Consider the following 14513-nt stretch of genomic DNA (forward strand, 5'->3'; position numbering starts at 1 on the left):
TGAGCAACCTGCAGCCCTGCTTCAACATCCTGAAGGCTGCTCTGGAGGGCCACAGGTGCTGGAGGCTCTGAGGCTGCACTCTGGGGCTGCAGAGCCCTCAGGCTGTGCTCCAAGGCCAGGCCACACTCACCATAGGAGACGTCCCCGAAGCGCAGGCAAGGGACATCGAAGTGCAGAGAAGGGGCAGAGACACAGCCCCTGTGGGGACACAGCAGAGGAGGCCTTGGCTTGGCTGCAGAGCACTGCAGAGCCTGCAGCTTGCACTGCTGCTGGCATGCAGCAAAGCTGCTCTCACAGCACAGGGGGCTTCAAGCAGCCTCTCACCTGACAGTCAGGGTCACAGGCTCAGGGGATCCTTCCACACAGAAGCTGAACTCTTCTCTGAAGTGCCCCAGGCTGCTGGGACAGAAGCAGACCTGGACACCCTGGGACCCACCTGGCAAAACCAGGCCCTGACAGGGGGAGAAGCTGAAGCAGGAGCCCAGAGCTGTACTTGGAGGGACCAAGCTGAAGGAGGCATCGATGGCTCCTTTGTTGTGCAGAGTCACCTGCAAGACATCCAATGGGAACACCTGAGGAGCCTTCCTCCCTCCCTCCCTCCCTTCCCTCTCTCCCTCCTTCCCTCTCTCCCTCCCAGCAGGCTGATGTGTGTCCTGGTCAAACACCTCACAGCTGGAAGAGGCAGAAGCTGCTGCCTGCTGCTGCTTGGCAGAAACCAAAGGACAGTTCTGCCTGTGGGGGGTTCATGCAAAGCAGCCAGAACTGGAGAGAATGAATCCTAGAAGGGGTTGGGCTGGAAGGAACCTTCAAGCTCATCCAGTTCCAGCCCCCTGCCATGGGCAGGGACCCCTCCCACCAGCCCAGGCTGCTCAAGGCCTCATCCAGCCTGGCCTTGAACACCTCCAGGGAGGGGGCACCCATGACCTCCCTGGGCAACCTGTGCCAGTGCCTCCCCCCCAACACACTGCAAAGAATTTCTTCCTTCTCTCCAGGGCCAGGCTGCCCTCCTCCAGCTTCACCCCATTCCCTCTCACCCTGGCACTCCCAGCCCTTCTCCAAAGTCCCTCCCCAGCTACTGGCAGCTGCTCTAAGGTCTCCCTGGAGCCTTCTCTTCTCCAGGCTGAAGAGCCCCAACTCTCCCAGCCTGTGCCCACAGTGGGACTTCCCCCCAAGCCCTGCCAGCCCCTGCTGCTCACCACATAGCTGTTGGTGGAGCCAAGCAACACCTGCCCAAGGTCCAGCTGCTCCAGGCTGAAGCAGAGCCAGGGCCCTCGGCCTTCCCCTTGGATGTGCAGAGGCAGCCTGGCCTCCCGGCCTGGGGAGAGAGTTCCATTGGATGAGGCCTTGAGGGGGGCAGGGACCTTCCAAGGGCAGCCAGCCCAAGCCCCCTGCCCTCAGCAGGAGCAGCTGCAAGCAGAGCAGGTGGCTCTGAGCCCCAAACAACCTGAGCTGCAGTGGTTCCAGGCAGGGGAAACCTGCCCCCTCCCGGGGCACTTTGGGCCAGGCTCTCAGCACCCTCAGGGTCAAACATTCTAGGGGGATGAGGAGGGCAGCCAAGGGGCTTGGAGGAATCAAGGAGCAACAGGAACTGACTCCCCACTGAAACCTCCTGGGGCTCCTCTTTCAGGCACCTTGCCTCTGGGACAGACTCCAGCCTGAGAGCACAGGGGAGCAGCTGCTTTGCAATGCTCCTCTTGCACAGCCCCAGGAGAGGAAGGGCCAGCAGGGCCTGGCAGGAGCAGGCTCCTCTCTGCCAACACAGAGCATTTGCCCAGCTCTGCCTCCCAGAGCCCCAGAGCAGCTCAAGGGCTGTGTGCAAGCAGCTCTCCTACTGCTCTGCAATGCCAAACCTCTCCTGGAGATCCAGCCCTGCTGCCAGGGAGGGACATCTCCCTCAGCAGAGCAGAAGGCCCAGAGGCAGCAGCTCAGCCCTGGCAAGGTTTGCAAGCAAGCCTTCCCTTGCCCAGCTCTGACAAGTGCAGCTGGGGCAGGAAGCCATTTGGGGAACACAAGCCCTGGGCTGGCACTGGAGGTGGCACTGGCCAAGGGAAGCAGGCCCAAGTGCTGGGCAAGTCAAAAGCTGATCCCTGGCATGGGTGTCTGTTGGCTTGGGGCAGGAAGGAGAGCAACAAAGCAGCAGAGCAGGGTTGGTGCTTTCAGCACCCTCCAGGAATGGGAGCTGGGCTGCTGGACCTCCACGGGCTCTGGAGCTGAGGCAAAGCATCAGGCTCCCTGGAGGAAGCCTGCAGCAAGCTCCCACCCTTGAGACACAGCCTGAGCAGCACCCTGCAGAGGTGGAGAGGAAGGACAAGGAAGCCTGAACCTGGCTGCAAGCACTCCCTGCCCTGGGCCAGCACAGCAAAGCCACCACCTCTGGAAGGGCAGAGCTGGGGGCAGGGATGGCTGCTGCCACCCACAGCCTGAGCACACTGCAGGGAGACAGCAGCAGCACAGAGCTCAGCCAGCAGGCTGCTGGGGCTCAGCTTGCCAGGGAGAGCCTTCTCCTGCTGAGCAGAGCCAGCCCTGAGCAATGCCACCCAGGGGAAGCACAGCCTCAGAGCTGCCAGGGGACAATGCCCAGGCAGGGAGAAGCAGCTGCTGGCCAGAGATGCTCCTCGGGAGGGCACCCCGCACTCAGGGGGAGGAGATCCAGGGGCTGGGAGCACTCTGGAACTCAGCTCCTACCACCTCAGGAGCCCCAGGATGCCTGCAGGCAAGGAGGACTCCTCTGGGAGGGAAAGGGGCTGGAGGGGCTTACGGGCCACTGAAGCTGCTGAGGTCTGTAGCTCCTCAGCCTTCACAGCCTCCTCCCAGCAGGGCAAACCCAGGGCAGGAACCCTGAGCCCTTCCCTGCCTCCCGTGGGATCTGGGATCCAGAGGCAGTGTCCTGAGCCCTGGCCTTGGCCAGGAGAGCAGCTGGGAGCCACAGGGACAGCAGGCACGGGTCCTGTTGGCCACTGACCCTTCCTAGCAGCTAGAGCAGGAGCCAGGGGGCTGGAAGGTTGCTGGGGCCTGGCCTGCAGCCTGGGGCAGAGAGCAGCAGGAAGAAGCTGTACCTGAGATGGCACAGTAGAGCCTTGCTTCATAGACTCTGGCTGCCTGGGGCCTGAAGGTCACCTGGATCTCAGCTGAGGAGTTTGGCCACACCTCTCCCTCCTGGAAGAGAAGATGGCAGCAAACCATTGATCTCCAAAGCTTCCAGCTCAGGTTTGCAGCCACAGCCCTGCAGCCTCCCTTCAGAGCAGCAAGGCAGAGCGAGGAGCAAACACCACATGTGCTGGGCTGGGGGAGGAGAGGCAGACACAGGCACAGCTCTGCATGGGAACCTGCTCCAGAAGGGAGGGAAGCCTGGGAAAGCAGGAGCCTGAGAAGGCTGGGCAAGGCAGAAGGGCAGAGAGCCATGGAGCAGCCCACTTCTAGCCAGCCCCAGAGCCCAGTGTGGAACATCCCCAGAGCCAGTGAGGAAAGATTTCCACTCCCAGGGCTTGAGGCCAGGCTACACTTGGTGTCCCTCCATCCTTACCTGGAGCCCCAGGAGCCTGCACTGGGGGCAGCCAGACTCCTGCCCCTCACCTGCCTGCCCCTCACCAGCTCAAGAGCAGGTTCAGCTGGTTGTGGAGAGGCAGTGCAGCTGCCACCAAGCAGGAGCCCTGGCACACACTCCCAAAGCAGCTCTGACACACCACAGGATGCTCCCAGTGCTGCTCAGCTCCCACTCTCTCCAGCAGCCCTACTGCTCTGCCACAACCTCCTGCTCCCATCCTGCTGCTGCCAGCTGCTGTGCTGGGACAGTGCAGTGGTGCTGCTGCTGCTGGCTCTCAGCCTTCCCTGGGCTCCAGGAGGAACCAGCAAGAGCAGCTGAGCCCTTCCTTCCCAGCAAACTCATTTCAGCTCTTTGGGAAGAAAGAAAGGAAGGAAGAGGTTGGGATGGCTGCAGGGTTTCCTGCCCGAGGAGAAGGGATCTTGCCCTGCTCAGGCAGCAGCATTCTCCACCTCAGAGCACACAAAGGCTGCCAGCAGGGCTGGGCTTGGGGCAAGGATCTTGGGCTTTGGCTGCCAGAGACAGAGCAGCAAACTGCTCTCTGGCCCCAGGGGCACCTCAGCTCCCAAAGCCCCTTGCAAGCTGCCAGCCTTGGGCCCAGGCTCAGAGGTGACCCTGGGAGGGAGGTTCCCAGCCGGTGCCATCCCAGGTTCCAGGAGGGGATTGCTCCTGCCACGACTCAGCTGAACTTTGCCTCCTCTCCTTCCCTTCTTCAGCTGGGTTGGGACCTGGCAGTGCTGTGACAGCCTCTGGGAAGCCCCAGAGCCCACAGGGAGGGGATGGCCTTGCAGCTGAGCCTGCAGAGCCCTCTGAAGGCTGGCAGGACGCTGAGGCAGTGCCCTTCTGTTGGAGCCCTGGCAGCAGAGCTCAGCTGCCAGCAGGCTCTCGCCCTCTGCCGGGAGCCTGCAGCTCCCAAAGGCTTTGGGCACCGCGCTGCGCCCCCGGGGCTCCAGCCCTGAGCTCTTCTCTCTGGGCACAGCGAGCCGGGGGCAGGCTCTGCCAAGGGACCTCCCCCAGGCAGGAGGAGGAATGGGGGCTCTGGGCTGGGGCTTACCAGCGGCTCGATGGTGAAGATCTGGGAGCGCAGCAGGGCCTCTGCTTGCGCCTTCGCCCTCTGCTGCTGGCAGATGTGGGAGAGCCGGGAACGGCGTCCTTGGAGAGCAGGCTGCTTCCTGGGCTCCTCGGGGGGATGTGGCTTGAACTGCCCCTGCAGCCTGCAGCCCAGAGCCAAAGCCCAGCAGCCCATCAGGCAAGGGCAGCGGCAGCAGCCCTGCAGAGGCTCTGCCAGAAGGCCTCGGGGAGGCACAGCAGCGGCACAGCAAGGGGCTGCCCCCGAGCCCCCGGCTCCCAGCCCCAGCCCAGCACCCCTGCCTCTTCCCTGCCCACTTGCACTCCATGCTTGCAAGCTCTGAAGAGCTCTGTGCAAGCCAGCAGCCCCCCCAGAGCCTTCCTGCCTCACAGCCACTGCCACAGCTGATGGAGGCTCCAGCAGCAGCAGCCTCCAGTGGCTTTTCCTCCCCTAGAGCTGCCCAGGGCTGCTCTTGGCACAGCCTGAGCTTGCACAGCAGCCACACACTGGGCAAGGCAAACCAGAGAGCAGGGGGAACCCGGGGCTGGCCCAGCCCCACTGAAGCTGCCTTGCTCAGAAGCCCCTGAAGAGCCCTCCAGCTGAAGGCACTTTCCTCCCCAGCTGTGGCTTCAGACTAACTGCAGCTCCCTCCATGCCCCCGGGGCTGGAAGGACACCCAAGGCTTCCCCAGCTCCCCCAGGCTTTGCAGTGTGCTTCCCAGCTCAGCCCCTGGGCTCCAGGTGTTCCTCTGCTGCCTGATGTGGCAATTTCCCAGCTTCCCCACAGCCAGCCTTTGGAGAGCCTGCCCCATCTCCCACCACCACAAAGACACAGGTGCTGGAAGCCAAGGGGGCTTCCAAGGGCTGCCTTGCTCCACCCTCCCTGCAGAGCCCTCCACCTCCCAACTCTGCTCAGCCTCTAAGGAAGGCTGGAAATAGCTCCTGGTGCTGGAAACTGGGACAGCAGGAGGCAGTTAATGGCCTGCAGCAGGATGGCCTCAACCTTCCGGGCCCCTGATGGACTCTGCCCTGCACAGGGCTGGGAAAGGAGCCTGCCAGCTTGTGACAGCTGCAGCAGGAGAAGCTGCAGTGAGTAGCAGCAGAGTTGTGCTGCCTGCAGCTGTGCTCAGTGCTGCTACTCAGTGCAGCCCAGCACTGAGCCTTGCCTCAGCCTCGTGGACCCTCTGGAGCCCAGAGATCTCTGCACCTCAGTGCTTTGTGCCCCCACAAAGGCAATTTGCTCTCTGGGGAAATCCAGGCCCTGCAGTTCCTCCCCAAGACACCATCCTCAGCTGGAGTGTGGATGCAGCTGGGAAGGGAAGTGCTGAGCTCCAGTACCCCAAAGCCCAGGGGTCCAGGCCTTGGTGCTGTGGGGGCTTTCCTGGCCTCCACCACTGCAAAGCACCCAGAGCCCTGGAGGCCAGCCTTGAGTGTCACCCTTGGAGAGGGATCTGCCTGCAGTGCAGCTTTCCAACCCACCTCTGCTGCTGCTGCTCCTCCTCCTCCTGACTAGCAGCAGCCTTCCACTGGAAGTGAGCTCTCACATCACTGCCATTGTGGATGAGCAGGGTGCTGCGGGTGCTCAGCGACAGGTAGGTCTTCTGCATGGCCAAGGAGCTCCTGTCCAGCCTGATGTTCACATCCACAGCTGTGCCACTGAGGCTGCTGTGAATGTCTTCTCCTGGAAGAAAGCAGAGGGGAGTCTCTGCTCGTCTCACTTGCAAGCTACAGGAGCATTTGGATCCTTTCTACCAGCCCCAGACAGCTCCAGTGCTCGCTGCAGGGCTGCAGCACCACAGCAGCACCCAGGGAGCACAGCAGGCTGCCCAGGAGCCAAGGGCAGCAACAGGCACAAAGCAAAGCTCTGCTGCAGGCAGAGGAAACACACCCCCAGGGCATCTGTGAGCAAGGCTCTGCTTCTGCATCAGCTCTGCTGAGCCAAGGCTGTGGGCAGCATTTGGAGGTCACACCTTGGCTCCCCACTTACTCCTCAAGGGCCTGGGGAGGCTGACACTTCTCCTGGGGCCTGAGCTGGGCTTCTGCTACCCCAGGATAAATCTGACAGCTCTCCAAGGAGGCAGGGAGCACTTCCTGCCCAAGCCCAAGAGCCTTTTAGTGCTGAAGCTGTGAGGTGTGGGATGGAGATGGGGAGAGGAGAGTGCAGCAAAAGGGTCTGAGGCCAGCCCAGGGAGAAGCAGAGCAGGGGACAGAGGAGTGCCAGAGGCCCTGGGCACCACAGAGTCTGGCTGAGCCCTGCCCTCCTCCTGTCACCCCTCAGGCCCAGCACTGGCTGGGAACCAAAGCTGAGCCTCTGCAGGGGGCAGCCAAGGACACAGAGTGCAGGCAGGCAGTGCCCAGCACTGACCTGAGTCACAGTGCAGGCTCAGGACCCCGCGGTGCTCCCCGCTCCGCAGCGGCAGGAACTCCACAGCCACCTGCACGGCGTCCCCGACCCCCAGAGCTCCCACACAGGGCTCAGCAGAGAATGGGCTGCAAGAGAGAGACAGCAGGGCTGCTGCAGGGAGCCTGCAAGAGACCTTTCAGCTCCAGTCCAACCATGCTCCCATTGCTAGGTCACCACCAAACCCTGGCCCTCAGCACCGCACCAATCCCCCAGGGATGGGGACTCCACCACTGCCCTGGGCAGCCTGGGCCAGGCCTTGACAACCCCCAAGGGGCAGAAATGGTTCCTCATGGCCCAGCCCAAACCTGCCCTGGCACAACTGAGGTCATTTCCTCGTGGCCTATCACTTGTTCCTTGGGAGCAGAGCCCAAGGCCTGCCTGGCTCCAGCCTCCTGTCAGGGAGCTGAAGGATCCCAGAAGATCTGCCCTCAGCCTGCTCCAGGCTAAATCAACCCCAGATCCCTCAGCTGCTCCTCACAAGACTTTTGCTCTAGAGCCTTCCCCAGCTCTGTTGTCCTTCCTGGAGCCAGCCCAGCACCTCAATGTCCTCCCTGTAGTGAGGGGGCCAAAAGTCCTTGCAGTACTCAGGCTGTGAATCCAGTACCCAGTGCAGGGGTACACTGCCCTGCTCCTGTTGGCCACACCACGGCTGACCCAGGCCAGGATGCTGTTGGCCTGCTCAGCCACCTGGGCACAGGCTGGCTCAGCTTCAGCCTCTGTTGAGCAGCACCCCAGGTCTTTGCTGGGCATCTTTCCAGCCACTCTTCCCCCAGACTGGAGTGTGGCAGGGGGTTGCTGTGAGCCAGCTACTGGACCTGCCACTTGGCCTTGATGAACCTCATGCCATTGGCTTGGCCTTTGACCCAGCCTGGCCAGGTGCCTCTGTAGGTTAACAAGCAGCTCAGCACTGCTGCCCAGCTTGGGCCTGTCTGCAAACTGACTGAGGCAGCCTCAATGTCCTCACCCAGGGCATTGAGAGAATGTCCAGGAGAACTGGCCCCAGCACTGAGCCTTGGGGAACACCACTGGGGAGCAGACACCCAGTGGAGTTAGCTCCCTTCACTGCAGACAGCAGAAGGAAAAGCAACCCCCCGGGATCAGAAAGAGAGCTCCTGGCTCAGTGCTGAGGAGATTCAGCCCTCAGAAGGGCCTAGAGGAGAAAATGACATCAGGTCCCCCCCACACCACACTGCACCCAGCTCCCTGCAGTGAGGCTGCAGAGCCCAGCTGCTGGCAATGCCACCAGAGCAGGGCTGCTGGAGAGCACAGGGCTGGAAGAGCTGCTGGCACTCAGAGCTTCCCCCTGGCTTCCTGCCAGCCAGAAACCTGGCCTGCAGAGCTGCAAAGGGCAAGGCAGCTCCTGGCCCAGGAGATCCCAGCCTAGGAAGCAGCCAGGGCCGGGCCAAGCCTGGCCTGCAGAGCAGAGCAGGATGCTGAGCTCCTCACCTCTGAGTGCTGAGGCTGTAGTGAGCCTCCCGCTGGCCCAGGTTGCGCAGCAGCAGAGTCCTCTGGGTGCTGTGCCTGACCGGGCAGAGGGAGAAGTGCAGCTGCTGGGGGAAGTCCAGCACAGCCTGGGCACCTACAGCCCGGATGGGCACAGGGAACTCCTCCCTCTGGGTGACACACAGCAGCTGGTGGCAGTAGTCCTGCAGGGAAAGGAAGAGCCTCAGCAGGCTGCAGGCAGTGCCGGCCCCGGGGCAGAAGGGAAGCTGCTGGGCTCTGCCTCGCTGCCAGCTGTGGCATCTTCAAGAGCTCTGCCAACCAAACCAAAGCAATTCCATGCTTCTAGAAGCACCCCATGCTCTGTGCTGAGCCTTGTGAGAGCACCCCCTGCCCCCATTTTGCAGGGGAACACGGGCATGGCTTGGAGCAGCTACAGGAACAAGGAGCTCTGTGTGCCCAGCACCCACAGCATGGCTGGGAGGGTGCTGGAGCACTGGGCCAAGCTGCCCAGAGAGCTGCCCAGAGCCACAGACCAGTGGGGCTTGGAAGGCTCCTCTGGAGAGCATCCAGTCCACCCCCCCCTGCTAATGAGGCTGTGCCTCTGTTGTGGAGTCTCCTCCTCTGGAGAGCTTCCTAACCCTCCTGGACATTGCCATCCTGGGCAAGCTGCTGTGGGTGTCCCTGCTCCAGCAGGGGGGTTGGGCTGGGTGAGCTGCAGAGCTGCCTCCCAGCCCCCACCATTCCATGGCTCTGAGAAGCAGCAGGCCAGCAGGACAGCCAGGAGGTGAAAGCAGTTTGCCAAGGTGCTGCTCCACACTCTGCTCAGGCCCACTTTGCTTCCTCCAAGCCACAGGTCACTCTTGAACAGACTTTTGGATTCAGCCAGGCAGTAAAGCCATGAGGAGGCAGCAGTGGACACAGCCTAGAAAGCAGCACCTTGAGAGGCTGCCCCCAAGCCTCACCCTGAAGCCAAGGAAGGTCACCCGAGGAGCCCCAGCAAGGAGAAAGAGCCCTGCAGCACCCAAGTGCCTCCTGCCCAGGAGAGCAGCATCTCCAGCATGGGAAAGGCTTTCTCCCGGTCTGAGAGCCAGTGCAAGCCTCCTGAAAGCAGGAGAGCTCCTCAAAGGCCAGCCCAGCTGCCCTGCTCTGCAGCCAGCCCTGCAGCTGCACCTTCCACTGAAGGCAGCAACCTCTTGAGACCTGCAGCCTCACCTTGTGCTCCTCGGGGGTGAAAAGGATGCGGTAAGTAGAGGCCATGCCAGGTGCTACCTTCTGCCTCACACCCATGGGGCCAAGCAACTTGAAGTAAGGAGAGGTCTCCATGATGACCTTCACCCACTGAGGAACCTGCAGGGAAGACACAACTGGGATTTTGCCACCTGTGGCACTGTGAGAAGAAACCTGGCCATGGCCAGCTGCATCCTTCCTTCCCAAGGCACTTCCAGCACAGAGCACCAGGCTGGAGCCAAGTGCCTGCTGCCTGGGCAAAGGAGCTCTAGGACATGGGCTGCAGGCCCAAGCCCTGCTGTGAAGCAGAGCCAGAGGAAAGGAGAAACTGAGGCCCATTTTAATGAGGAAAGGGGAAAGAGCAGCACAGTGTCTGGGGTCAGTGTGGAGCACACCAGTGTCCCAGGGGCCTCTTGCCAACACTCCCAAGCTGGGCACCAGAGCAGGAGTGGCTCTGTTCTCCCCAGCAGTAACTGAGAGGGACCACACTTTGCAGCCTTCCTTGCCAAAGGGCCTTCTCTTTCCAGCCACAGCCCTGGCAAAGCCTCTTCTCTCAGGACACACTTGGCCTGCTCTTGCTCTTCCCCCACAGCTTTTGTTCTCCCTTTGTTTCCCCCAAGAGGCAGGTGTGGGGAGGAGCTCCTTCCCCTGCTCTCATGCAGGCTGCTTCTGCCTTCCCAGCTGCCCTCCTCTGCCCTTCCCATCTTGCTCTCCATTGCAGAGCAGCAGCTTCCAGGAGGCTTTGCTGTTGCTGAGCCCTCTCTGCCTCCAGCACCCTGCCTGCTGCCTGGCAAGAGAACCCCCTGTGTGCACAGGCTTCTCTCCTGGAGCCCTTTTGCACCCAGCTCCTCTCCTCCCTCCTGCCTCTTCCCACCAGCTTGCCCTGGGCACCTGCCCCACTCCAGCAAATGTTTCCCCAGCTGAAATCCAGAGAGTCTCAAACGTTCCCCTTGCCACAGGAACAAAACTGCTGGCATTTGGCAGCATTTCCCTGCTCCACTTCTTTGGGGAATCTCCTCAGCACCACCAATTCTTTCCAAGCACAGGTGGAGACCTTCAGGAGGAGATGGCTCTGGATGTGCTGTGGTGCTCCAAAGGGAAAGCAGAGCTCCAGAAAAGCCCCAGCAGGGCTGAATGAAGCTCAGCAGGACCCCAAGTGGCAGCTCAAGGCCTCCCCTTGCTGCTGCTCCATCAGCCTGTTCCACTGCTCTTTCCAAACACCTCTCCTGGAGCCCCTCCCTAGGCCTTATCCCAGCATCAAGTGGAGAAGACAGCCCCTGAGCTCTGCCAGTGAATTGCAGAAGCAGCTAAGCAGGCTGTGAGAGGTGGAGAGGCCCTCCCCAAAGCCAAGACTAACCAAGGAGCCCTCAGGCTGTGGTGCACACTTGAGCTCCAGCACGAGAAGAGAGAACAACTGGAGAGCCCCCCACATTCTCAGCGAGCCAGGGCTTTCAGAGGCAAGGCTGCTCTCTAGGCAAGCTCCTCTGGGCTAGATCCCAGCAGCACATGGCAGTGTCAGAGACAGCATGCCCAGAGAGGGCAGGTTCCTCCCACCCCCCAGCACTTACCCTGCCCTTGTTGCGCAGCACCAGCGTCGCTTCGTAGACCTGGTGGGGGAGGTAGTTCTGGAAGAGCACCTCTGCTGGGAGAGGCTCAAAGCAGCTCTGCTGCAGGGCAGCTGGCAGCTGGGGGTGCACAGAGAGCAGGCAGAGGTTCAGCTGCTGGCAGCAGGACTCCTGAGCAAGAAGCCTACACTGCTCTCCAGCCCAGCCCAGTCTCCTGGCGAGTCCCTCTGCCCAGCTCAGCCTGGGCAAGCAGAAGCTCTCCCACCTGGCTCCTGGGTGGCTCAAGAGGAGCTGGGCTGTGCTGAGCAGGCTCAGGCTAAGCAGCTCCTGGGCTGCCTCTCCAGGTTCCCTCTCCCAAACACGGGGCACAGCCCTGTGCTGCTGTGGTCACACAGCACCAGAGCACTCCCTGACAGTGCTGGCAGCACTCATGGAGCAGCTGAGGGCCAGCAATGGACAGGAGGCTCCAGGGGAAACACTCTGGGGATGATCTTTGCTCTGAGGCAGGGAGGCCGAGGCCCACACAGCCCCAAAGAGCTTTGCCAGTGTAAAGCCTGGGAGCTGCTAAGGAGAGAACAGCAGCAGAGGAGGGAAGGCAGGACAAGGAGAGCTGAGTGCTGGCAAGGGTCAGCTCCCTTCTCTGCAGCACTGGGCAGCTGGAGGAGGACTGGACTTGGCAGCTCCTTCTGCCAGGAGCTTTCAGTGGCTCTTTGGTCCTGCTCTGGTGCTGCTGCTTTTGTTCCACTCCACTGCAGCAGCAGCCTGGCAATGCACACAAGCAGCAAATGCTGGCAGAGCAGAGGCACTGCTAGGAGAAAGTTCCTCCCTGCTTTGCCTCCCCTCTCCCAGCTGTGCTGCTGCCACTCACCAGACCCAGGCAGCTCTCCTGCTGCTCCACACAAGCCATGGCCAGGCTGAAGCCAGCAGCTGCAGCATGCTGCCAGCCCTCTGTGTGCCCAGCTGAGGGCTTCCCAACCTCCTGGGCTGGCCAGGGCAACCCTCAAGCAGTATGTCACAGGTGTGCTGCTGGCCATTGCTGCTCAGCAGCCTCCCTCCCTGCTCTGCCCTCGGGGCTGTGTGCTCTGGCCAGCAGCTCTGGCAGCAAAGCAGCTTGAGGCACAGCTGCAGCAAACACTGAGCCAGACAAGGCACAGCCAGGGGCTGAGGCCCCTCTGCAGCTGGCAGGAGCCTGCAGCCTGCAAAGCCAGCCCCCTGGGAGGGCCCCACCCTGCTGCTCCACCCCAAAGCACCACTGCAGCTGAGTGTGCTCAGTCCTGAGCAGCTCCTGCAGGCCTTCAGCCCCCCAAGGCCAAGGCTGCCAGCAGCGAAGGAGTCCCAGCCCCAGGCCCTTGGCAGCGACCACCCCAAGCAGCAGCTGCCTGTGGCAGCAGGAGGATGGCAAATGGCAAGCTCCTGCCCTTGTGTCCTGCCCCAGCCTGCCCCCTGCATGGGGCTTGAGTGCCAGGGGCTCAGCTCCAGGAACCCCCCCCAGCTGCAGCAGAGCTTCTGCAGCACAGCTCAGGACTTGAACAGCTCAGCAGGGAGCAATGGCTGAGCTTTCTGCTGGCAGGAGGAACTCAGCACTGCCAGCAGCTGCACAGCACAACAGGCCCTGGCCAGCCAGCTCTAGAGAGAAGCTGGAGGCAGGCCTGCCACCAGCAGGCTCCTCTCCAAATGCCTCAGCCAACAGCAAGGAGCAGGGCAGGAAAAGTTTACCTTTGGACAGGAGGCCTCACTGGAGTCTGCAGGCTGGGGAATCAGGGGCAGGGTCCTGGCCTCAGGCTTGCCCCTCCTGGGAACAGGGGGCAGCTTCCCCTCCTGGCTGCTGCCCCTCTGGGTGGAGATTGGGGGCAGCTTCCCCTCCTGGCTGCTGCCCCTCTGGGTGGAGACTGGGGGCAGCTTCCCCTCCTGGCTGCTGCCCCTCTGGGTGGAGACTGGGGGCAGCCACATCTTCTGAATGTTGCCCAGCCTCTGCTTGAGCTGGGGCAGCCTCCTCTCCTCAGCCTTGCCACCCCTCTGGATGATCTGGGGCAGACTCCTCTCCTGAGTGCCACCCAGGCTCTGCTCCATGAGCTCAGGCATCTCCTGCAGGAAGGAGGAGGGAGTCAGCTGAAACACACACCACCAGCACAAGCCACAGCAAGCCCTCTGCTCCTCTTGTCCAAGTGTCACTGAGGAGTAATCTGTGGTCAGAGCTGCCAGGCCAGTCCTGGAAGCCTCCTGAGGGGCCTGCTGCAGTGTTTCACCCCAGAGCATTCCTGAGCCAGAGCAGAAGGGACAAGCTCCAAGCAAGGGGCTCTGTCCCATGAGCTGCTGCCTGCTTTGCTGGGGCACTCCTGGGGCTTGCTGCTCTCTGGGCATTTGTTCCCTCTGTAGTGCTGCTGGCTAGAGGCAGGGAGCTCTGAAGAGAGCAGGGCAAGAGTGCTCAGAGCTGCCCCAGCTCTGCCCTTGGCCCAGGCTCCCCAGCCTGCCCTGGGGAGATGGCACTGCTGGGGGAGGCAGAGGAGGGCAGAAAAGCAGCCCTGTGCCAGGGCTGAGGTGCAGAGGAATGCCTCCAAGTCTGAGTTCTCCTTCATTCTCTCTGCCCTGGCCTCACAGAGCCCTCCACAGAGACATCTCCTTGAGAGACCCTCAGCAGCAGGGCAGCTCCAGTCAGCAAAGGGGACATGGATGGAGAGGAAGGAAGAATTGCCCTGACTCCACTGTTTGCAGGGCTGGATCTGTGCTCCATGGAGGCTATCCCAGCAGGGTGGGGGTTGGAAGGCACCTCTGGGGCTCAGCCAGTCCAACCCTCTTGCAAACACAGGGTCAGCCAGAGCAGCTTGCCCAGGATCACATCTGGGTGGGTTTGGAATGTCTGGGACCTCTCTGGGCAGCCTGCCCCAGGGCTCCTCCTTGACCACAGCAGCTACTTACAGTTCCAGGCTGCTTTGCCTCTCTGGCTGGCTTCAGGTGGCCAGGTGCTGCCACTGTGCCCTGGAGCCCCTCAGGCATTTTGGAGGGCCTCCTGGAGCGCTGGTTCTGCTCAGTGGCCATGGCTCAGCTCACCTGCAAGGAGCAGCAGCAGACCTTTGAAAAGCCAGAAGCCCACTCCCAGCAAAGCCAAAGGCTCCACAGTGTCTCCAGGCTGGGGCATCCTTCCCCAGGGGAGAGCACCTGGGCTGCCCTGCTGCTGTTTCTGACTCGGGGAGCACAGAGCTCCACTCCCTGGGCAAGAAGCAGAGCTGCTCAGCTGAGCTGCTCAGGGCTGCTCTGCTTGGCTTCA

General features: G+C 62.0%; 1 protein-coding gene across 1 annotated transcript in view; it reads right to left on the reverse strand.

Moving 5' to 3' along the window:
• LOC137458487 (hydrocephalus-inducing protein-like) overlaps nt 1–14284 on the reverse strand; it is a 29848-nt gene extending 15564 nt beyond the window's left edge. The window contains exons 1-11 of the mRNA XM_068169968.1: nt 14165–14284; nt 11252–11368; nt 9669–9803; nt 8460–8659; nt 6975–7099; nt 6089–6290; nt 4596–4755; nt 3057–3156; nt 1197–1315; nt 325–548; nt 131–198 (exon numbers count right to left, since the gene is read on the reverse strand). Coding sequence (XP_068026069.1) covers nt 131–198; nt 325–548; nt 1197–1315; nt 3057–3156; nt 4596–4755; nt 6089–6290; nt 6975–7099; nt 8460–8659; nt 9669–9803; nt 11252–11368; nt 14165–14284 — 1570 coding nt within the window. The remainder of the gene's footprint in view (nt 1–130; nt 199–324; nt 549–1196; nt 1316–3056; nt 3157–4595; nt 4756–6088; nt 6291–6974; nt 7100–8459; nt 8660–9668; nt 9804–11251; nt 11369–14164) is intronic.
• Nucleotides 14285–14513: the final 229 nt, after the last annotated feature.

Source organism: Melanerpes formicivorus, unplaced genomic scaffold (assembly GCF_026170545.1).
Source record: "Melanerpes formicivorus ecotype bairdi unplaced genomic scaffold, bMelFor1.0.p_v2 SCAF_252, whole genome shotgun sequence".
In the NCBI taxonomy this organism is placed as follows: Eukaryota; Metazoa; Chordata; class Aves; order Piciformes; family Picidae; genus Melanerpes; species Melanerpes formicivorus.